The sequence below is a fragment of the Eschrichtius robustus genome, chromosome 10 (assembly GCF_028021215.1).
Source record: "Eschrichtius robustus isolate mEscRob2 chromosome 10, mEscRob2.pri, whole genome shotgun sequence".
NCBI lineage: Eukaryota > Metazoa > Chordata > Mammalia > Artiodactyla > Eschrichtiidae > Eschrichtius > Eschrichtius robustus.
In genome coordinates, this window is record NC_090833.1 from 100,088,911 (window position 1) to 100,111,670 (window position 22,760).

Here is a 22,760-nt window from a genome sequence, read left to right on the forward strand (position 1 = left end):
ATACTGTGCCCTGGTGTGCTAGCGTGCATGTCGTCCTATCTCTGTGTTCAGTGACATCATGTTGGAAGCTTGATAGCAGCATTTACACCCCAGGGGTCGGCATACACTACAAAGCAGGGCACCCTGCCCCCTTGGAGAGCCAGTTGTTAAGCTTTGCCAGTACACCACTGCTTTTGCTCTTCTGTTTTCTTTCTAGTTTCCCAGGTTTGTTAACATCGCATGGGCTATCACCCTCTCCCCATTTTTATCCGTATGGGTTTATGTCCTTTTAGGGTGTCAGAATTTTACTGGGTATGAGGAGGGAGTTGAGATAAATCTCTGTGTTCTGGGCACCAGTTTCCAAAGAGGGATTCTCCCATCTCCCACATCTGGGTTCTAAGCCTGGTTGCATTGTGTGTCATGGGATGTCCCAGAGGAGTGACTTGATCAGCGACCTAAGTAGGAATTTGTTCTTGCCGTTGGATCCTTGCAAACCATTTCCCTCCAACAGAGACTGGGCTCCATGCTGATGTTTGAGGGGAAATGAAACACCCCAGTGGGCCTCACATCTGTGCCCCGCAGCCAGAAGGGCACCCCAGGCTGTGGGCAAACTGGGACAGGGCCTCACACATGCTCCTTTTGTGCTCAGGAAAGACCTCTCTGAGGTGGTGTGTTGTGGGTTTTTTTAAATGAACTTTCTATTTAAGAGCAGTTTTAGAGTCATAGTGACATTGAGCAGAAAGTACATAGAGTTTCCATATATCTTGTCCCCTTCTCCACATCAACATCTCACTCCAGAGTGGTCGAAATCCTCTGAGCTCTGCCTGTTCGCCCCTCACTCAGCTCTGACCCTGGCAGCCACTGAGCTTCTCCCTGCCCTGATTTGGAGCATTCCTAGAAACCTTACCTGTTTGGGAGCTTGGAGCAGAGAAGCTTTGGGGATGCACTGCCAGTCACTGATCAATTATACAGAGAGAAAGTCTTCTCTGGTAAATGAATGAGACTGTGCCGTGGGATTTACGCACGTGATCTCTGGTACAGATACATTTGGAAATGTTCTGAATTGCTTTGCCAAGCAGTGGGAAGACGTCCTTGCAGATGGGCCAGGGTCCACATGTCCAGAAATGGCTGGGACAGAAAGGTGGAGGGAACATGAAACAGGAGAGGCTGGATAGAAGGTTGTGTGCTTGGGTTTAATCTGAGTGAGAAATGTTTCACGTAGGGAAATGATATGCTCTGATTTACATTAAAAACGTTATTCTGGCTGCTGCTGCTGTTTGGTAAATGTGTTACTGGGAGGTTGTATCTGTTTGGAATTGTATCTGACTGCTGGTAACAAAGATCTGAAAAAACAGTAATTTAAAGAGATTAATAGTTTATTATCAAGCCTAGAGGTAGGCAGAAGAAAGCAGTTGTAAAGTCTGCAGTATGTTGTGAGGGTCCCCAGTTCTTCTGGATTTCCACTTGGCTGTTCTCAGAATGAGACTCTTATCTTCATGTTCACAAGGTGGCTGGCAGAGCTCCAGCCATCAAATTTGAGTTCCAGGCAGCAAAAGGAGGAAAGGCTGAAGACAAAAAAAAAAAAAAAATGCCAACACTAGCTGAGTCAGCCTCCTTTAGAGAGCTTTCCTGGAATTCCTACCTAATAACTTCTGTCCACAGTTCTTTGGCCAGAACTGCCACCAGGGGAGCTGGGAGACATGGTTAGCTGGCCACACTGCCATCCTAGGTAAAATCAAGATTCTGTTAGTGAGAATGAAGGGATGTGGATGCTGGGACAGGAAGCTAGCAACCTCTACCCCAGGCGGCAAGAACGGAAGCAGGGTAAAGGGGTGGGAGGCTGTGGAGAGGTCAGGGTGGGGGATGGGTGGGGTGGGCACAGCTTCGATTAGACTGGTAGTGGCGGAATGGACCCGGGAGCGAGCTAGGCGGGTGTCTGGTGCACCCCAAGCCAGCAGCATCATCCACGTGAATAGCTCTCGCCAGGGCCTGGGCGTCCTGCGGCTGTGTAGGATTTCTGCGGTGTATTTAGCGTTCACTGGACACTCTGGGGCTGTTTGCTGAGTGGGTCACATCGGGAACACCTCGCCTGGCCTGGGCTTCTGGAGCCACCTTGTACCTCACTTCCCTGCTAAGGGCAGGAGAGCAGAGTCCCCACCCAGGGCCCCGGCCGAGGGTGACGGTGACCCACACGGTGGGTGCCTCTAAGAGCTGGCTCCGCAGAGAGTGAGCACTCACGGCTGCCCCATGAGGCAGCTCTCTCTCTTCTTCCCCTCCCGGCCTCCTCGGCCTCCTGGTGCATCCGGTGTTGTGTTTAGCATGGATCGTGCCTTTGCCACTGGGTGTCTGGGCTGGCCGTCCCCCTGGGCCCCCAGCGCAGGGCTTGGCCTGCAGCCCAGTGCCCATCCTGTAAATAGTTATGTTGGCAAACGGCCTTGCTCATCCATTCACACGTCATCTGTGGTTGCTTTTGAGCTACCATGCTGGGCTCGAGTAACTGGGACAGAGGCTCCAGGAATCAAAAAGCTGAAAATAATGCCCATCCGGCCCTTTGTCGAAAAGAGGTGCCAGTCTCCACCCAGGATGGGCCAGTCCCTGGAGGAAAAGATGGACTCAGTGGGCTCCCTGACTCCACGGGCCAATAGGCGTGTTGGGATGGAGGGCAGATGCTGGGTGGATGGGGAGCCCCGCCAGGCAGCCTTCGGGCTGGGAGGAGGAGGTGAAGAGTGGGTGCCTGAGCAGGGAAGGTGGGCGGGCAGGTGAGGCTTGGCCCCTGGTGTCCGGCCCTTGCCCAGCATCTCCCCAGTGGCAAGTGCTCACCGTGAAAGTCCCCCATGAGTCCTTCCTTTGTGAAGTGGAGCAGGAGTGGTAGTGGCCCATACGTACACATAAAAAGTGAATAAAATAAAAATAAAAAGGCCCCAGAGCACTGTGGAGGGTGAGCCGTGCTCCCTGCTAGGCTTTGGGGGCCAGAGAAGGACACCAGGGTGTGAGAGGTGACTTCCCAGGCAGAATAGGAAGGAGCAGGGAGAGCTCCCTGGAGGCAGTGACTTAACCAGGTAAACAGGAAGCTGGACCTTCTCCCCAGACCCTCTTGGGAGGTTTGGTTTGGCCTGATGTGTCAGAGAGCAGCAGGGCAGGTGGCTGGACAGGTGCTGCCCTGTGGCAAATTGTGGGGTTCCCAGGGAGACGGAGCCGGGAGAGGACGGCTGCAGAGGAAGTAAGGGAGCTGGCTGCCCCTCGAGCGTCCTGAGGGGTGGTGGTCAGGATGCTGACAGTGGTGGTGGGGGCAGGGGAAGGTTCTAGAGAGGGAGGGCCCGGGGGTGTCAGTAGGCCTGGTAGACCTGCAGGGGGGTTGGCTTGGTGGGGGTGGAAGGAAGAGGAGGAGGTGAGGATGGCTGACTCCCAGGGCCTCCGGGGGAGGGGAGAGAGGTGTCGGGGCGGCAGCCGCTTCACCGTGTTGCAGGAGAGGGTACTCAGTTGAGGAGCAGGTTGCGTGCCTGTGGATTCCCTGTGGGCCCCGCAGGGCAGCACATCTGCAAAGTGCAGTGGTTCTGCTGTAGCTTAATTGTATTCCCCAGATGTGGTTGGCGAGTGTCCTGCCTCTGTTCAGGCCGACGTTTCGGTTTAACCTCTCCCTGAGAAGGCGGGGACAAGTCCATCTCACAGTCTCACTGGGATCCTGGTGGGGCCTTGGGTCAGGGGCAGACCCTTATTGCCCCAATTCACTGATGTGGAGCAGGGCTGCCCTGCAGCTCCCCGCAGGGACCCTTGCAGATGGTGCACGGGGTTGAGCAGGCGGGAGGCTGGGACTCCAGGCAGTCGTGGGACAGGGTCAGAGCGTGGGTGCCAGGAGATCTGAGGACCCCCAGCCCCGCAGGTTCTCTGTTCAGCACAGGCCTGTTCTTTCCATGAGGTGCTTCTTCTCGGTGACAGATCAGAGCCCATGACCAGTTTCCATGACATGCAGACTTTTACGGTGAGGCTGGAGGAGCGAGGCCATCGGGGTGGCCCTGTCCCCTGCAGGAGGTCAGCTACTCCTGCACGACCAGGACATGCGTGCGTGCATGTGTGTGTGTCTGTATGCATGCGTGCATACGTGTGTGCTTGCACATATGCGTGTGTGTGTGTCTGTGTGTGTACTCTCACATTTCAGCCTCCGCACAGCTCTCCAGTCTTTAGTTCTGGCTGTCGTCCTCGATGAGTATTACAGGAATTGGGAAGCCAGAGTCTCCGAGGGAAACTGAAACCCCGGTTCCGTTCCCTACCTTCCCATTGCATTACCAGCTGGACACAGCACCCGCACAGGGAGGAAGCTGGGCAGCCAGGCAGGCATTTGTCTCCCTGGTCTGGGCCCCTGTGTCTGTCCTGCGTTCCGGGCCTACCTGAGGACCAAGAAGCCCTGACGCCTGTAACTCTGTCTGGGATGCGGTGTCTGTGTGGGGCTGTCCCCACAGGAAGCCCTCTATGTCCCCACCACTCTCTTCTCCTCAGCAGACAGAGTCCGTGGCTGGGGATGTGGTGAGAGCAGAGCCGTGGGGGGGATATTGAGCAAACAGAAAGCAGGCGTTATTACGACACATCCTGACTCGTAACCCTTCCTTTTCACTTTCTTCCAGGATTTCTTCAGACGGCTGTGGAGAAGCACGCTGTTTAAGAACAAGGTGGCCTCTGACATTTGCAGTGGTGAGAGCAGCTCGACCTCACCCAGAGTGCTGAGCAATGCGGGGCCTCGGGGCTGGCGCCGCCCACCAGCTCCAGGCTGTGCTGCAGGTCGTAGCCCTGCAGCTCTGAGCAGCGACCGCCCTGACACCCACCGTGGGCTCGCCTGCCCGCGGGCATTTGCTGCCGAAGTCCCCACTGCGGCCCCAGCCGATGAGGATGTGCGCCCCCGTCGGGGGGCTGCTCACCGCCCTCGCCGTGGTGTTTGGGACAGCGGTGGCGTTTGCGCCCATACCTAGGATCACCTGGGAGCACAGAGGTGAGGGCAGAACCATGTCAGGCGCTGGTGGCATCTGAAGGGAATGGCCACCCTGCTCCCTGCTCGTGGTGTTGAGATGCACGGGTGCCCTTTGCTCTGCTGGGTCTGTCCTCCTGGCACTTGTGTGTGGGCAGATGGCCTGCACCGCCGCTTCTGGGGAGATGGTCTGATAACTGGAAACACTCGCAGGGCTTGTTCTTGGCCTGCTGATTTGTCTTCTAAATCAGGGGGGGCCCTGGAAGGAAGTTTATCTTCCTTGTGCCTGGTGACGTTTGGTGCACACTGCCTGGGCACAAACCACACCAAGTAGTAACAATATTTTGAGGATATTTAATTATGTGTAGCTGAGCTTCAGGCCAATTGTTTTCATTTGCTATTTATTAGTTTCTCTTTTGTTTATTTCCTCTTTTGGGAGCTGTGTCTTAGGAACCCCTCCGCTCCAGTCTTTCAGGCTCAGTGGTCCTGAGCGAGGTGTGCTTGCAGGGCTTGAGCTGTCTTGTGCAGAATTCCAGGCAGTGTGTGTGCTGGGAGAGTCTCTATCCTGTGTGTATCTTTCTTCAACAATGGAAAATAAGAAGAGCAGAAAGCGTGAACACCTAACGCTTCAATAAAATCAGAGCTTGGTGATAGATGGAAAGCCAAGTTTAAAATTGATGCTGGGATGGTCAAAAAGAAGAAATAGCTCCTTAAGAAATAGTGTCAGTACATTTATATTACTCCTAAATAGCTCACCCTTAAATTCCTCATATTCCTAAATAGCTATTGATGCAATTACCAAATAAGTGAAAAAGTCATTTGTTTCTCTGCTTTTTAAGTTTGTGGTGGTTATCCTTGGAAAATGCTTGGGTTAAGGGGTGTAATCGCTGAAATAGACTTTTTTAAAGGCTTTGAGGTAAATGATTTTTTTCTGAATAAGAAAATGCTAAATAGTTATATTCTTTATAAACCTCATCTGTGGACGATTAAATACACATAGACAAGAGTTTGATGGGAGGGAGAGGGAACCACAGTGGTCAGCAGTTTAAGGTGTCTGGCCTGCAGTCTCCTGGGAGGTCACAAGGTTACACTGCGAAGAGGTCACGCTGCCTGAAGGTCATGTTCCTAGGAGGTCACGCTGCCGGGTTTGGAACTCAGCTGGGCTGGAGGGAGCAGGAAGGGAAGTCAGGCCATAGCACCGGGAGAGAACAGTGGCTCTGGGGCCTCACACTTGGTGGCGGCCTCCGCCCAAAGGTGCCTGAGTTCTGGCCTCGTCTGGGGCCTGTCCACTGTGGCAGCAGACCCATGCATGGCCCTAGTGAGACAGCCGCGCACTAAAAGGGGACCAGATGCTCAGGCTGTGTCCAAGCTCAGAAATACCTAATATGGTCTCCCCCCACCCCGCCCTCCCCAGAGGTGCAGCTGGTGCAGTTTCACGAGCCGGGCATCTTCAACTACTCGGCCTTGCTGCTGAGTGAGGACAAGGACACCTTGTACGTGGGCGCCCGGGAAGCCGTGTTTGCCTTGAACGCACACAATATCTCCAAGAAGCAACATGAGGTATGGTGTGGGCGCCACAGACCCTTTCCAGTGCTTTCTCCTCAGATCCACACACCGGCCTGCTCCTGGGGTGTCAGGCCCGCTTTCGGCTGTGGAGTCTGCTCACCCCAGTGGCCAGCCCCACGGACGTCCTGTGCATCTAGCGAGCAGCCTTCCTGCCCAGCAGGGCTGAGGGCCTGTCATCCTGAAGCTTCTTTCCCGCCCTGTGTCCACGAAGCCCCATCTCAGGGTGTCCCCTGGCAGCCTCCGTCCTCCCCAGGCTAGCAGTTCACCCAGGGATCACCCTCTTTTTATCTTGGATTTTTGAACATTTTATTACGGAAAATCTCAGGCACACACGGGAGCAGAGGGAGTGATACGATGAACCCTGTACCCATCGAGGCTCCTGCAGGCCGGGGGTTCACCCCCATCCCATCCATGTCCTCCTCCTCTGCTCCCTCTGCGAGGCTTTGCGAATCCCAAACACATGTTCTTCATCTGCACGTGTTTCCCTGAGCATCTCCTAAAGGAAGGGACTCCTTTTTTCAAAATAACCAAAATATCGTTATTGCATCCCCCAAATTAATTTCATCAAATAGTGTTCAAATTTCACGGACTCCCTCATAGATGATGTTTGACTATTCAGTTTGATCAGGTTGAACTCAGGCCGTCTGTGTGGCCAGGCACTCTATCCGTCGTCGAGTCTCCATTCCTGGGAGCCGCCCTGGGTCTACGTGCTGGGAGAGCCACTCGCAGTCCTGTCCGGCCCCCAGCCTCAGTCTGGCTCCTGTGAGAGGCCGGACCCTCCACCCAGGCGGGCGTCCTCCTCCTGGCCCTTGACCGTCGCAGTCTGGAGCACGTCAAGGATTGCAGAATGGGACGTCCCGCCTCTACCTTTCCTTCTCCATCTGTGAGCTGGAATATCGTCTGTGACGGGGAAATGCCCGTTGCCAGCTATTCACATCTCCCGAGGCCAGTTCCTTTGGACATGGCAGGATCAGTGCTTGAAGTCTTTGCCTTTATTTACTAGTTTTCCAAATAATGAGTAAGTTCTCCCCAAAGGGAGACAGTGGGTTTTTGGACTGTGTTTGGTTTTTTAGTATGACCATGACTCGTGGATTTAAACGTGTTTGAAGTGCCTCAAGCCATTGTAGCCAATGCTCGGACTGTCCCCTCCTGGCCTCTGGCAGCCTCTCCTCTGCTCCTGAATCCTTAGACACCACCCTAGTGGTTGGTGTAATTTTCTGGTTCTCTGGAATCAAGCCGGCCCATGCTCACCTTGTGCCTTTTCTGCCCCAGATCTCTTATTTTTTTGTTTCATTTTGTGTTAATCTCCAGAGTCAGGCATAGTACTTAATTTCTGTTTCACATAAACGAGATTCTGGTCATCACCCTGTGAAAATAAAGTGTTTGAAACACTAGGCACTTAGAGCAGAGGGGTGCTAAGGCCCTGCCCTGCTCAGCCCCTACTCCCTGTGTTCATTGAATCCCCTTCCTCTGGGCCTTACTCTCCTTTCCAGCAACTCGGGCTAACACTGCCTTTCAGAATCTCGTCTTGGGAACATCGTGGTTCCACTGCGTGCTTGTGCCGACCTGCAGGTGCTCAGTCAGAGCCCCCGTTGCTCTGTTAATGCCATCACTGTGGGTAACCGAGAGGCTCTAGGCTCCGTAGACGTAAAAGAGGAAAAAAAAGTGAAAGGACTACAGCCAAGCTTCAGTGAAAATGCCCGTGATCAAGGGCCTGTCAGAGTTCATGTTCCCGTGTCCTTATGCATTGCCTGTGGATAATGATGAAATTGTCTACATTTTAATTTCTAAAGGAAGTTGCTATTTGAAATGGGACTTTGTTCTGCTTTCATGTGTCCTGATTAGGACTTCCATTTCTCTGAAATCACATTGCTAAGGGATTCACTTCACTGCCATGGAGAAGCACCATGTGCTTCCTGACCTCTGAGTGCCCGATGGCCAGCTTTGATTCTCTGGGAGGAGATATATTATATTCTGGCATCAATGCTGGAATATCACACGGGCAGATGGGGCATCTTGGGGACAGTGAGGCAGGAGCGTGGGAGCCTTCTGTGATGCCGCGCTGTTGCTGCCCTTCCTCTGGAGGGTGGGGCGCTGAGGCATCTGCCAGCCTGACTCGTCCACCTGGTGTGGAGGGAGCAGGAGTTCAGATCTCAGCGGGAAGACACCTGACCTGAGGGAGCCCCGTGGCTTCATCACTTTCACCTGCTGCCGTCACATAAAATTTAAAGCATCATAACCCTGCTGTTCCACTGATAAAGTAAACGTCAAGACGTTTTACTAGACTCGAGAATCAGTTTTGAAGGGATGAGAAAACCCACTTGATGTTTGAAAATGCCTGCAGTTTAGGGAATTCCCTGGCAGTGCAGTGGTTAGGATTCTGCGCTTCCACTGCAGGGGGCACGGGTTCAATCCCTAGTCGGGGAGCTAAGATTCCGCGTGCCATGCAGTGCGACCAAAAGGAAAAAAAAGAAAAGAAAATGCCTGCAGTTTATTCTTTTGATAAATAATTGAATCCTCCCCACTTTCAGTCATTTAGATTTTGCAGGTTTCTTCAGCAAATCACAGTCATCTGGGAGCCGCCTTCCAGTCCCCCTGGCTGCAGCATGCGGATCACAGAACTTTCACGAAGCCCCGTTGCTCACGGGTCCCAGCGTCTGCTCTCTGAGCCTCGCTTTGCAATCTGAGATGTTAATGTCCCGGGAAATACCTGTGCTCTAAACACCACCATGTGCTTTGTAAACTGTATGTTTTTTATACCAGTATCTCCTTTTAAAGGGGGAACATGCACTGAAATGGACTCTGGTTTTTCCTCACAGGCATATTGGAAGGTCTCGGAAGATAAAAAAGCAAAATGCGCGGAAAAGGGGAAATCAAAACAGGTAATTTCTTTTGCAAGCTTCAGAGCCCACCCAGGTCTGTCTTACTTGTTTGACTCTCCCGAACGCCCAGAACTCTGTGGCGCAGCCCAGGCAGGTTGCCCCGCCCTCAGGACGCTGCCAGGCTTGCTCACGTCATCGCGACTCATCCTGCAGGTTACCTCCCTGTTCCCAAGTGGTGAGCCTGGGGCTCTCAGTGCAAGTGCCAGACGTACTAGGCTGTAGAAAAGTACTTTAAAGTTTATGTGAATTGAATTTATTCAAATGGCCTGAAACTTTGACTACAGAAAAGGATGTCTGGTGCCTGAATGGCCTGAAGGTGTACGGTGCAGGGTTCCTGCCCTCCCTGAGCCCCAGTGGCCTGGAGGGGTTTCTGGATTGTTGACAGCAACTCTGCCTTGAGATTCTGCTCCTTCTCTAGGAGATACTGGGCATCTCAGTGTGGTGGCCATCCGGGAAGCGCTGGGCTGAGTGTCCATCTCCCTCCAGAGTTCTGGGTTATGGCTGCCACCCACTTGGGCCGCCCTGCCCCTAACTGGTGCTGGGCCGATGTCGGAGTCTTGGAGTATAAGCGCCCCATCTTCCTTGGTAGTTGGTTAAGACAGCTGAGTTACAGTCAATTTCTGTAGTCGTTGGCTCATTTCAAAGCAATTGAAATTAAAAAACAAAAACAGAAAAAATTTTTTGGCTAAACTTTTTTAGCAAAGTACGAAACACTTTCACCAAAGTCACTAAATTCGAAATGAGGGAAAATGCAGGCATCGCAGTGTAATAACAGGTGTCGCAGGGAGTTGTCTTAGAGCTAAATTAGAACAGGCACTCTGGCCGGCCCCATGTGGAGGCCATACAGCGGACAAGGGTCCCTCCCAGTTCTTTCAGGGACGACGAATTACTTCCAACCAGCTTCAAAACAATTACGGCAAAAAAAAAAAAAACCTTTCCCGAGTGGAGATAATTTCAGATGCTAGCACATATAATCCAAGTACATTTCAGCCTAAAATAGTGGGTGGGTTCTTCAGTGGCATCTGGTTTTCCTGCGGGGCCTTTCTGATGTGGAGCCGGGCTCGGAGCCCCTCATTAGTCCTGCCTCTCCCCTGAGCTAGGCGGGCCGGACACACCCCTCTCCTGAGAAGCACTGCTTCCAGTTGGCGCGCACTGGGGCGTCGAGGGTGGGGTCCCCCAGAGAAAGGGAGGGTGGAGGGAACTCTGCACAGCACACACCCCCTCGGGCCTGCCAACACAATGAATGGTTTGTGTGTTCAGTGAGAAGTAAATGCGTGTTTCCCTGTGCCGGGTGTCCAGTAAGGTTTGAGGTCAGCTTTCATTGCTTTGTGGCTGATACATCTTTGCTGAGTATAAATCAGTGACTGAGGTGAAATCTGTTTGGCACTTGACAGCGGCCTGTGGGCCCTGCAGAGACAGAAGCACTCTGGCCAGCTGCAGATTTAGGTTTGTGCAGGGGTGGAGCCGGGTCTCCGGGAGCCTGCTCCCACCGTGCCAGGCAGGGCAGGGCTGGCCTGTGCAGACGGATGGCACCTGAGGCCCGAGGTGGAAGGGTGGCAGTGAATTCACAGTCAGGTTGGTCATCAGTGAGCCGTGAGGAGCTGCTGTCGTGCGTGTGCTTGGCTGGTTCATGCTCTAAAGCCAGCAGGCTGGACAGTTGGGATCGCGGAGGGCGTCCGGTGGAACCTGCACAGTGGCTGACCCGTGCGTTTCTCTTCCTTGTAGACAGAATGCCTTAACTACATCCGAGTGCTGCAGCCCCTCAGCGCCAGTGCCCTTTACGTGTGCGGGACCAACGCGTTCCAGCCAGCCTGTGACCACCTGGTAAGGCCGCGCAGGTCCCCTGGTCAGCAGTTAAAGCAGCGTGGGGCTCGAGGCAGCGGCCAGTGGTCTCCACTCTGCAGTCTGGGAGGATTTTCTCCTGCCAGCTGTGTGGGGATGGGGGTGGCCCATGGCTCCTCAGAAGGCCTCTGCCCACTCACCGGCCTCCTCTAAGCCTTCCTGTCTATAAACCACCATGACTGAGGGCATGACCGGGTGCAGGACTTACAGGACCGCTGGCCCATAGTGCAGAGCTGGCAGTGGGGGGACCTTCTGGGAAGGCCAGTGTTGACAGAGAGGAAGCATCAATGTGCCCTGATCCAGCATCTTGCCTATTTCTCCTTGTCACGTTTTGTATTTTGTGAGGGAGCCCTGGCTATGACATGGGCCCTGGTCAAGTGGAAAACTCAGGACTTCTGCTCTTGGATCCCTTGTTCTTGGTTCATATATGTTACGGACTAAATGTTTGTGTCTCCCCAAAATCCATATGTTGAAGCCCTAATTCTCCAAATGTGATGGTATTTGGAGATGCAGCCCATGAGGAGGTAATTAAGGTTAAACGAGGTCATGAAGGCGGGGTCCTGATAGGATGATGGCCTTATAAGAAGAGGAGGAGACACCAGAGCTCTCGAGCTCTCTCCCTCTGTCATGTGAGGTCACGGCAAGAAAGTGGCTGTCCGCAAGCCAAGAAGAGGTTCCTCACCGGGAACCAGCCGTGCTGACACCCTGATCTCGGGCTTCCAGCCCCCAGAACCATGAGGCAGGAACATGTGTGGTTGCAGCTCCCCCGACCCCTGTCTGTGGTCGTCATGGCAGCCCGGGCTCACTAGGACGGTGTCTGCTGCTCTGGTCTTGGGGCACCGCCTTCAGTGTTGGCTGTTGGGGTACAAGTTGCCCACTGATAGGCAGTTCTGGAATTCTTCCCTCTGAGGAGTGACAATACAATGCCAGTTTGCTGAGCGGTTTTAGAAGCAGGACCCATGTCTCCGTCACCTGCGTCATGTCCTTGACTCTCCTTAAGCCTTGTCAGTTGTCAGTAGGGTCCTTTGGAGAGGGCCCCCCACTCTTACACCGCCCTCCCACCACTCCTGATTCCCTTGCTGACGGGTAGCCGGAAGGAGAGAGCGGATTAGATAGCAGCATCTCTCTGGGAGATACTCTTTTTTTTCGGATAATCTGATGAGCCATTTATAACAACCACAAAGAGGGAGGAGTGTTTTAAATGCACTTGAGGATCGATAATGAAGCACATTTTCTGGTGTTTGTCCCTATTTAATGAGTAACTGTCAAGTGTGAAGTATGCTAAAGTGGCAAGCTTAGTTTGCTTCAACCCTAAATTCATTGGAATTAAAAAAATGTTTTTCCAAGCTTGAGTCGGAGATACATGACAGGACAAAGTATGGGCGAAGTAAGGACCTGCTTCAAAAACCTTGTATCCGCACACAGACCCCTGGGGTTGGGTCCATACATAGGGTGGGTCTGCCGGGCTGTCTGTGTCCACAGACTCTGGCGGCAGAGGTTGGGATCCGGGTAGGGGGTGCGTCTACGTGTTGAGATCTTCAGTCCTCATAGACAGACTTAGTTTCTTTTTCCTTAGGTCACATAAGTCATGTTAGAAACATTTTGCACGTGAAGGGATTTCCTGGCTAAACTCTAGTTAGAAGCTTAAGGTATGGAATTGAAACTTAAATTCCATAGATATGTCAGTTGTTGAGGTAAGGGAATCATATGTTTCATTTAAATCTAGACCTATATTTTTTCCCAATATTTAAAAAAAATTTCAAGCCGACAGAAAACTTGATCACACACATGTGTTCTAACCACACAGATTGCATGGTTGGGAGCATCATATGTGTGCACAGGTGTGAGCACACCCATGACCCCTAAATGCTGTCACATGCCTCAGAATAATGACATTTTCCTACAATAATGCCGGGTTTGTCATTATATCTAAGGAGATACACAATAATTTTCTAATGTCATCTAACCTCCAGTCCCTGTTCAGATTTCCCCAAACATCCTCTTGAAATGCAGTCAGTGAATCACATCAAGTGGGGTGCACTGTCACCCCAGTTCACACCTCCTAACCTAAGAGGTGAAAAGTCTGTATATTGTTTCCACCAGCCTGTTAGAAATGTAACTGCATCTTTCCCATGCCCCTGAGCCCTCTCTGCTCTGTCTGTGACGTGTTTCCCTCGCTCTGACAGACAGCAGGGCTACTCATCCACCCATCGCAGTCTGGGTGTCCATCTTCTTAAGCTTCGCCAGGCTTTCAGGTGGAAAATGGTACCGCACTTTCATTGCCTTGTGCTTCCTGGGTTGCCGGCAGCTCAGGCATCCTTTCTTGTCTGTGCTGCCGGATGGGTTTCTTCTTCTCTAACTTGCTGTGCTTTGACCGTTTTCCTCCTGGAAATGCTTTATTACTCATTTGTACAAGCTTCTTGTATATTCAGGGATGGAAATGCCTCATCTGTCATTTTGCAGGCATTTCCCCCACTTTGTCACTGTCGATCTCTGTCTCATTCTTCTGTGGACAAACGCTTCCCAGTGCTTTGTGTACTGGATCTGTCCATTTTTCCCCTTACTTGGCTTTGGGCTGTCTTGTCAGGTGAGGAGAGATTATCCCAAGACTGAAATTGTCACCCATACTTTCTGTTAGTGCAGCACGGTTCTGTTTTTAATATTTAAATCATCGATCCACCTGGAGTGTGTTTCGACGGGTGGAATGAGGTAGAGATTCTGCTCCTTTTTTCCTATTATCTGTTTATTGGATAGCCTGGTCCCCCGCTGCTTTGAAGGCGTCTTTGTTGATATTAAAGTTCTGCACGTGGCCTTCCAGTTCCTTCCGGAGCACATCCCATGTTTGGTTCACCCTGGCTGTTCTACGACCCGAGAGCCATCGGCATTGCCGTCTCCGTCCTATAGGAGAGTCAACTGAGGCTCCAAGATCTGGAGGCGCTCTCGAGGGTGTCAGAGGGTGCCAAGGCACCAGCGTCCAGACCTGGGACCAGGTGGTAGACCGTGCATGTGCTCTCTCCTCTGTTCCCCCAGAAGAGTGAGTCTGTAAATTAAATGGTCCCACAAAGATATATTATGACTACAGAAGTTCAGACATTTTATGGTGCTCTTTCTCTTCATTCAATTATAGAACTTAACATCCTTTAAATTTCTGGGCAAAAATGAAGATGGCAAAGGAAGGTGTCCCTTCGACCCAGCACAAAGCTACACGTCCGTCATGGTTGGTGAGTCCTGCTCTCAGAGTGTGTCCCTGGCTTAGCTCTGCTGGACCCCCAGGAGGTCCCATTCCTCCTCCTCCACAGTGGTCTCCCTCTGCTTCGTTCCCATATTCAGTATCCTCACAGAAGGTACGGGAGCCTCTCCACAGACCCACTGATACAAGCTTTTGAATTCATTGTTCAGTAGGATAACCAGCCACCTCCACGGTCCTCAAGTTAGATTTGTAGGAAGAGATTATTTTATATCTGTCATTTGTGCAGATCATCTGGATCACTCGGTCACATTGAGTTAATGCTCCCGTTTGAGGGACGTTTGTGCCTGAGCCATGACCTGCCTTGGAACGGCCTTGTACACCCAAGGCGAGCAGGCCAGGAGCCTTGTGTGCACCCACGGTTGTGTTTGTTATTTTACTGGATGCAGGAGTTACTTGCGTGTGTTACTCATTGCCCCTAACAGTTTAACATGGAGCCTAAAATTACCCACGTCAAAGAAACAAAACAGAAGACTCAGGAAGCAGAAACATGCGCCCAGAAGCAGGGCGATAGTCTCTCCGTTTCCTGGGAGGACTTGTGTTAGCTTGGGAGGAGAATGTGGTGCTGAGCGTCTGTCCCCGGCACTAGTGTTGATTCCCTTTTCCTCTTTCCGCCTGAAGATGGAGAGCTTTATTCTGGGACGTCGTATAACTTTTTGGGAAGCGAACCCATCATCTCCCGAAATTCTTCCCACAGTCCTCTGAGAACGGAGTATGCGATTCCTTGGCTTAACGGTAAGAAGCAGGTGGCGTCATGGAAGGTGTGTTTCTGCTCGGGGTGGCTTCCTCGCCGGCAGAGCCCTCACTCGAGTTCTCCTTTTGCCGGCTCCCAGCCTCACAGGAGGGCATCTGCGGCTCACCCTCCTGTGTCCCGGGCCTCATGTCAGCCCCGGTGCAGTAGGGATGCTTCTGGAACTGCTGGGGGCTCCACAGCCAGCATCCACGGGCTTCTTTGCTTTCTTCTCTGCTAAGAGAGCGCTGTTTCAAGCCTGCCTTTACCCCTTCTTGAAAACGGATCTGGGAGGCTCAGGACGGCGAGCTCAGGCTCGTTACATCAGCATGTGATATTATACCATTATCTCTGGGCATCATGTGTCCATGTTGGATTCACGGTCCAGATGGCTCACAGATGCTCACAGGGGACTTTTCTCGTGGGCATCGGCCAGCCAGCCAGAGCCTTGGGGCACCTGGATCTGGTGGTCAGTAGTTTGTCTCTTTTAGGCAAACGTGCTGTTTAAACTGGCAAATGCATATCTTCCAGTGGGTCTCCAGGCTATGGTGGGATCTAGCTCCCTGGGGCCCCCAGTTGGGGGCCTACCAGTTGGGAGGCCCAGCCCTCAGTTGTTGGGCTGGACCGGGAGGCTGTGCTTCAGAACCCCCATCTCGGGCATCTCCTTAGGCCAAGGAGGGCAAGATGGGCACCGTCATCATTCCTGGGCCCTGGCGTTTGTTTGGGGTATGGCATGGGCACCCTCCTACATCCTCGATAAGGGGTGCCCGGGCCCTCGGTGTGCACAGGCATAACCAGAGCGTCTGTTCCCTGCAGAGCCCAGCTTCGTGTTTGCTGACGTGATAGGAGAGAGCCCGGAGGGCGGGGATGGCGAGGACGACAAGGTCTACTTCTTCTTCACGGAGGTGTCTGTGGAGTACGAGTTCATCTTCAAGCTGATGATCCCACGGGTAGCGAGGGTCTGCAAGGTGAGCCCCTACCCCCCTTTTCTCCTTGGTCCCAGCCCTCGGCGAGGGCATGTCGCCCAGGCGCCACACTTCCTCCGAGATGTCCATTTCCCGACCACTTTATTCTTCCACGCCACAGATGTCAGTGTGGACGGGCCGAGGGCTCGGGCCTTTGTCCTCCCTGTGGGCCTCCCTGGAGACCGCAGGAGCACCCGCCCCGCGTGTGACGATGCCTGTCCTCAGGGCTCTGCTCTTAACACACCTCCCTCAAACCTCCCCCAGTTTATAAGGAGTTAGTTTCTCTGTACTGTGTTAACCAAATTCTGTTGGAATTGGGGTTTTTCCATTCCAACGTAGAGATGGGGAGGGGTGCGTTTTCATTGTGTCCAGAATAAGTAAGGATACGTCGATTTCATGTTCTTCTGCATCCAGTTGTAAGAGTTTCAGTATTTCTCTCCAGACCAAGTCATGTCAGGGGTGTTTCACGATTGCTGCTTGGTGGTCAGTTCGCTAAAAAGTGTTTCGGAGAACCTGGCAGGACCAGAGCACCTCAGCAGATAACTTGGGGGCTGGAAGGAAGTGAAGATTTGATCTCCCACAAGGAGCGCCTTTCGGGGGAGACCACGCTTACACACATTGGCCTGAGACAGATTGGGGAGCCTGTGCGTCCACCAGCCCCTGGCTCCGCCAGTCACTCACAGACGGGTCGTGAGTCTGGAGATGCACATGAGCCAAAGGGCCAAAGCAGTGAACATGTGCAAGGATGGCGGGGGTCTGCTGCATGACACAGAGTGTGGGCAGAGTCGAACAGTTGTTCTAGCTGCAGTTAGGAGACTGCTCGTCGAGAGGGTTTTGTTGGTTTGGTTTTGTGCTTCAATCGATGACCCGAGCTGGCATGAAAGGAGTTGCCGGCGTCACTAGTAGTCTGCAGCCTGCTTTCCTTTTCAGCCTTGGCTTCCTTTCATTCAGGCAGAGCTGCTCTGGGCCCAAGTACATCACTTATCACCTGCTCAGGGGCGAGTCTGCCCTCCTCCTACCACGCGTGTCTTTGGGGTTACAGGGGGACCAGGGCGGCCTGAGGACCTTACAGAAGAAGTGGACCTCCTTCCTGAAGGCCAGGCTGATCTGCTCCCGGCCGGACAGCAACCTCGTCTTCAACGTGCTGCGAGACGTCTTTGTCCTCAGGTCTCCCAGCCTGAAGGAGCCCATGTTCTATGGGGTCTTCACCCCACAACTGTGAGTGCCCGGGTGGATGGGTCGGGGGTGTTTTCGCTGCGCTCCCCGCTTCAGGGCAGTCACGCCGCCCCCTCCTCCCCAGGAACAACGTGGGGCTCTCGGCCGTGTGCGCCTACAACCTGTCCACAGCCGAGGCGGTCTTCTCCCGTGGGAAGTACATGCAGAGCGCCACGGTGGAGCAGTCCCACACCAAGTGGGTGCGCTACAACGGGGCCGTGCCCACACCGCGGCCCGGGGCGGTAAGTGGACCGGGCTCTCCCCGCGGGGAGCGGGCGTCCACCCGGCGCTGGGAAGGGCCGTGGGCACGCTCTCCTTTTCCTGGCTTCTTCTCCTCGGTGTGTTGTGTAACAGCTGTTGCTACAAACTGCCCGAACAGGAAAGCTCTTCTGGCTGGCACCAGCTGTTCTGTGGGACTAACATTGCGTAATAAAATTAGAGCTTTTTCGTTTTCTGTTTCTTGCAGAGAAACACACGATTTCTTGGCAAAGGGACGAGCGATACTCTCCATTCGTTAATATGAGTCACATTTTATTTTCTCCTAAAAGTAGTGAATTTTATGTAGAAATGAGTGTGGGTGTCTAGGCCGACGCGGCTGCATCCATTTACTATGTGACTGGTGAGCTGGGCCACGTACATGGCCCGTGGGTGGGGCTGTGACCTGGGAGAGTGGCCTGGTGCTTGGAGCTCACTCCCCCAGGATGGTCCCCCTCTCTGGGGTACGCCTCTGCTAACACAGGTCATTTCCTTTCATGCGTATCTTTAAGCAAAAGGTGTTCACCTGTGGTCGTGAATTTTGGTTTACGCACATCAAGAACTAGGACAGAAAAAAGAATCCTTTGTGCTCTTGACCTTTATGCTATTTATATTTAGAATTGGACTATTTTTAACCATTTTTCGAGGCTTCTCTTCTGGGAGAGCTATGGAATGATAAGTGTGTATTTTTCAGTTTCAAAAGTGTGATATGCTTTTTTCATTTATGAATGGATGAAAATTACTTCATTGACTATGTATCATGAGACACAATTGTGTCTTGTGGACAAAAAGACAGTTGCATTTCCTCCCTGCTTTATAACTGTGTCTTCAGATTCCTGGGGAAAGGTCACCTCAGTGTTTCCATTTTTTTCAAGAAATGCACTGTGTAGTCCTAAGTTCTTCACCTCGGGGAAGCCTCCCCTCTTGTACTGAGCGCATGCCGTGTGCCCGTGCACCCCGCGGTAACGGGTGGTCTGCTCCTGCAGTGCATCAACCGGGAGGCGCGTGCCGCCAACTTCTCCAGCTCCCTCAACCTACCAGACAAGACTCTACAGTTTGTCAAAGACCACCCTCTGATGGATGACTCCGTGACCCCGATAGACAACAGGCCCCGGCTGGTCAAGAGTGACGTGAACTACACACAGATCGTGGTGGACAGGACCAGGGCCCTGGATGGGACGTTCCATGACGTCATGTTTGTCAGCACAGGTGGGTCCCGGGCCCTGGGTAAGAACATGGGTGAGTCCAGCGAATTTCTGCTGCCCGGAGCCAGCATCTCCCCCAGGTGCCTGAGTGGTTTGTTAGAGCGTGGAAGGGTTTCTGAGAAGTCACCACACCTGGATGGCTTCAGATCTCTGTGACCATCAGAACACCTGGGGCACTGGTTAAAAATGCGAGTCCTGGCCCAGATCTAGAAATTCAGGTGTGGTAGGTCTGGGCGGTGCAAAGGGAGGCTGGTGAGAGCCGGCACACGGGCACGTCCTGCCTCCCTGCCTGACACCTGTCCTGACCTGCCGTGGGAGACACACCTTTCCTGGTGGTCCGTAGACTCCGACACAAGTCTTCTGGAATGGTCTTGGCAGCCAGGCACAGCAGCAGCTGGAAGGCTCTGTGGTCAGCTCTGAGTGCTGCCCAGCTGCCAGCCTCCCCTGCCTGGGGCTCCTGGCATGAGGATGGCACCCTCAGAGTCCAGTGCAGCCCAAGAACCATGTCACGTTTGTTTGGAGGACACGGTGTCAACTACTCTGATGAGGGGTATTGAAGTCAACAAAGGGCTGTTTATTTTTCGGATAAAAATGGGATAACCCGTGTCAGTCCAGTTGTTTATTTTGCCGATGGCTTTTCCTTTTCCGTGTCTAATGCAAAAGCGTCATCTGTTTCTAAGCCTCCTACCGGGGGAAGGAGCGGGAGGCAGAAGGGTGACCGCTGGCTGCGTGGCTGACAGTGCCAGCACCGCCCTCTCCTCCTGGGGAGTAACCTGCAGCTTTGACCTTGCAGACCGGGGTGCCCTGCACAAAGCCATCAGCCTTGAGAATGACGTCCACATCATCGAGGAGACACAGCTCTTCCAGGACTTCGAGCCTGTCCAGACCCTGCTGCTGTCCTCCAAGAAGGTAAAGTGACTGGGTGGCCGGCTGGATGGCCCCACGTCTCGGTGACCACAGGCTGGGCCGGGCTGGGCCAGTCAGGCCCCGTCGTCCATCTGGCCTAGAGGAGCCGACCTTCAGGCTCTTATAGAAAGTCCTTCCATGAGCTGTGGGGTATGGGGTGGAGGGAAGGCAAACTGTGTCCTAAAAGTTGCAGAACCTCACTGAGTTGTTGGGACCAACGTATGATGCCGTCGGGGGGCTCACTGGCCTGTGAAAACACTTCTGGTGCCGGAACTCGGTGAGGGTGAGACCCAGTCAGCGGGAACTCGGTGAGGGTGAGACCCAGCCAGCGGGTGTGCCCTCCGTGCAGCTTCCTCGTCTGCACAGAAAAGCGTCCTCTGAGTAACGGTGCGCCGTGTCTGTAAAGCCCCGTTTCATGGGGCGCCGTCTCTTTCACCAGGGCCGGCCCGCTTTGTCCGTAAAGGGCCAAGAGTGAACGTTTGAGGCTCTGAAGCCTGTGCTGTCGTAGTTTGAGAGCAGCCGTGGGCAGTCCGGAAGCAAGTGAGCCCTGTTATGTTCTCCCAAAGCCTTATTTACAGGCACTGAGCTTTGCAATTTGTGGAATTTTCATATGTCACAAAATATTGTTCTTTTGATTTTTCTTCAACCGTTTGAAAATGTGAGACCCGCTGTTAGTTGATGGGCTGTATAGAAACAGCCAGCGGGCTGGATTTGCCCTGTGGTCCACAGGCTGTCCCCTGCTGTACATCCAAAGTGGCCTTTGGGAAGCGTGCCACCCGGTTTACAGCCGGGGTGGAGAGTGAAGGGCAGAGTGCAGGCCGGGCACCGGCTGACCTCGTCCACATCCTGGCTCCAGGTGCGTGACTGTGAGTCCCGCCTCGGCTTCCTCATCTACACGGTGAGGGACGGCAGACCCTGGGACTGTCCCAGCCCTGCCCTGTGACTCCCCATGCTGTGACCCCTGTGCTGACAGGCTCTGGTCAGCATCAGAAATTGGTAGCCTGGCCACGCATCGAATTCCCCTCCACTGCAGGCCCACCCATCGCGTGGCCTCTCCCACCTGCACCCTGTTTGTAAAGCCTTGCTTGGGAGCACCAAGCCAGGCTGTCCTTGCTTCGTATGGCGTCGCCCTGTTGCTGAGGTTTTCCCTTTTGACCCATGACACGCCTGGGCCACCCTCTCTTCACGCTGGAAAGAGCTTGTTCCTCCAGCCCCTCAGAACATCCTCCCTGCCCTGGCTCCGGGTCGGGGCCTCCGCCCGGCCCGTGGGGCCCAGGCTCACTCCTCCCTGGGCTGTGGGCAGTAGGAAGGGGCTCCCGATAGCCAGGCGAGAAAGAGAAGAAGGCGACCTCTCGGTCAGGCGCGTATTTGCAAACTCCACACACGGTCTTTCGTCCTCTCCCCGTCATCATGAGCTTCAGGAGCTGGATCTGGTTTTCAGACTCGTATAGCAGGGTCACTTCCCCTCTTGGCCGCCGCAGTGTGTGTTTTCTCGCTCCAGTTCTAAAAGGGAAGGAAGACGAGATAGCCTAATGGGGTTAGGCTACCAGACATCTGTACCTCTCGGGTGGGTGCTTTTGGCCCCCTTTCCCCTGGGCCCACCTGCATCGTTGTTGAAACAAGGAAGCCCGGGAGCCCTTCTGGCCACTGCCACGTTGCTCAGGTGCTTCAGCCAGGCTGGGGCAAGCACCCTCAAAGCCTCCAAATGGTCGAGTACTCATCAGAACCAAGGCCGGGCCCCCAGTGCAGACACGTGGTGAGAACAGGGCTCGGCTCTGCTCCACGACACCATTCACAGACCCAGCTGGCCCTGCCATCCTGAACCCAAGTCTTCCAGGGCATGTGGGTGCTGATCCCCATGGGAGGGATGGGGGAAGGAGAAGGGAGGGAGGGGGCAGGACCCCCTGTGGGAGGTCTGACAGGTCAGTCCTATGCTCACCTGCCTGAGGTCAGGATTGGTCATGTGGCCGGGGGCGAGCCATGCAGGGAGCCTGGCACCCCAGGGAGGGAATTGCCTGTTCCCACAGGAGCCCCCAATGCGCTGGGATGTGGTTCAGGTGCCCATGGGGTCCCATACCTTCTCCTGGGCTAGTGGGCTCAGGGTGGCTTCAGAATGCTGTCCGTGCTGCCGTGGCAGCAGGAAGCGACTGTTCGGGGTAAAAAGACACCCTCTCCCCCCTCCCCATTCCCCACCAGCAACCTCTTCTGGGTCGATCATGCCTGGCTCTCATTGCAGAAAACTGACGAGCAGCTGCCACAGGGCTGGGGGAGCACAGGAGAGGCTGCCAGGGAGGGGGGTCCCTTGTCACTACCTGCTCTCCCCTGACAAGTGCATTTGTTTTTTGTTTTTTATTGTGGTAAGTGTACATCATATAAATTGTACCACTTTAATTATTTCTGAGTGTACACTTTAGCACCATTAAGTGCATTCACATAGTGCAACCCTCATCCTCATCCATGTCCAGAACTTCTTCATCTTACAAAACTGAAACCCCAAACCCATTAAACACTGACTCCCCCCTTCCTCTCATTCCCCAGCCCCTGGCACCCACCATTCTCCTTCCTGTCTGTATGTGTTTGACTACTCTAAGAACCTCGTGTTGATATAAGTGGAATTCTACAACATTTGTCCTTTTGTGACTAGCTTATTTCACTCAGCATAATGTCTTAAAGGTTCATCCATGTTGTAGCAGCTGTTCATCCATGTTCATCCTTCCTTTTCAGGGCTGAGTAGTATTCCATCCCACACATCCACCACATCTGGTTTATTCACCCACTGGTGGACACTCGGGTTGCCTCTCCCCCTGCTGCATGAATAGCCGTGTTCTCCAGTCTCTTGTGCGTACATGGCAGGCGTGCTCTGGGCCCATGGAGCAGGCTGAGTGTGGTTTTCCCGGGGACACTCTTTGATGGTGAGGTGCCACCTGTACAGCAAAGGTGGGAGCTCCTCCAGCTCTGGCCATGTCCACCCACAATCACCCACCTGTGTACACAGAGACCGAGATGTGACT

The 22,760-nt window shown here is 53.5% G+C and overlaps 1 protein-coding gene across 1 annotated transcript in view; it reads left to right on the plus strand.

Annotated features, from left to right (window-relative positions):
• The window catches only part of SEMA4D (semaphorin 4D), a 106,829-nt gene that overhangs the window by 79,156 nt on the left and 4,913 nt on the right, over positions 1–22,760 (plus strand). The window contains exons 3-13 of the mRNA XM_068552225.1: positions 4,599–4,960; positions 6,351–6,496; positions 9,322–9,384; positions 11,110–11,208; positions 14,354–14,447; positions 15,095–15,208; positions 16,020–16,171; positions 17,211–17,386; positions 17,469–17,625; positions 18,625–18,847; positions 19,637–19,752. Of these exons, the coding sequence (XP_068408326.1) occupies positions 4,855–4,960; positions 6,351–6,496; positions 9,322–9,384; positions 11,110–11,208; positions 14,354–14,447; positions 15,095–15,208; positions 16,020–16,171; positions 17,211–17,386; positions 17,469–17,625; positions 18,625–18,847; positions 19,637–19,752 (1,446 nt within the window). The 5' untranslated portion in view covers positions 4,599–4,854. The remainder of the gene's footprint in view (positions 1–4,598; positions 4,961–6,350; positions 6,497–9,321; positions 9,385–11,109; positions 11,209–14,353; positions 14,448–15,094; positions 15,209–16,019; positions 16,172–17,210; positions 17,387–17,468; positions 17,626–18,624; positions 18,848–19,636; positions 19,753–22,760) is intronic.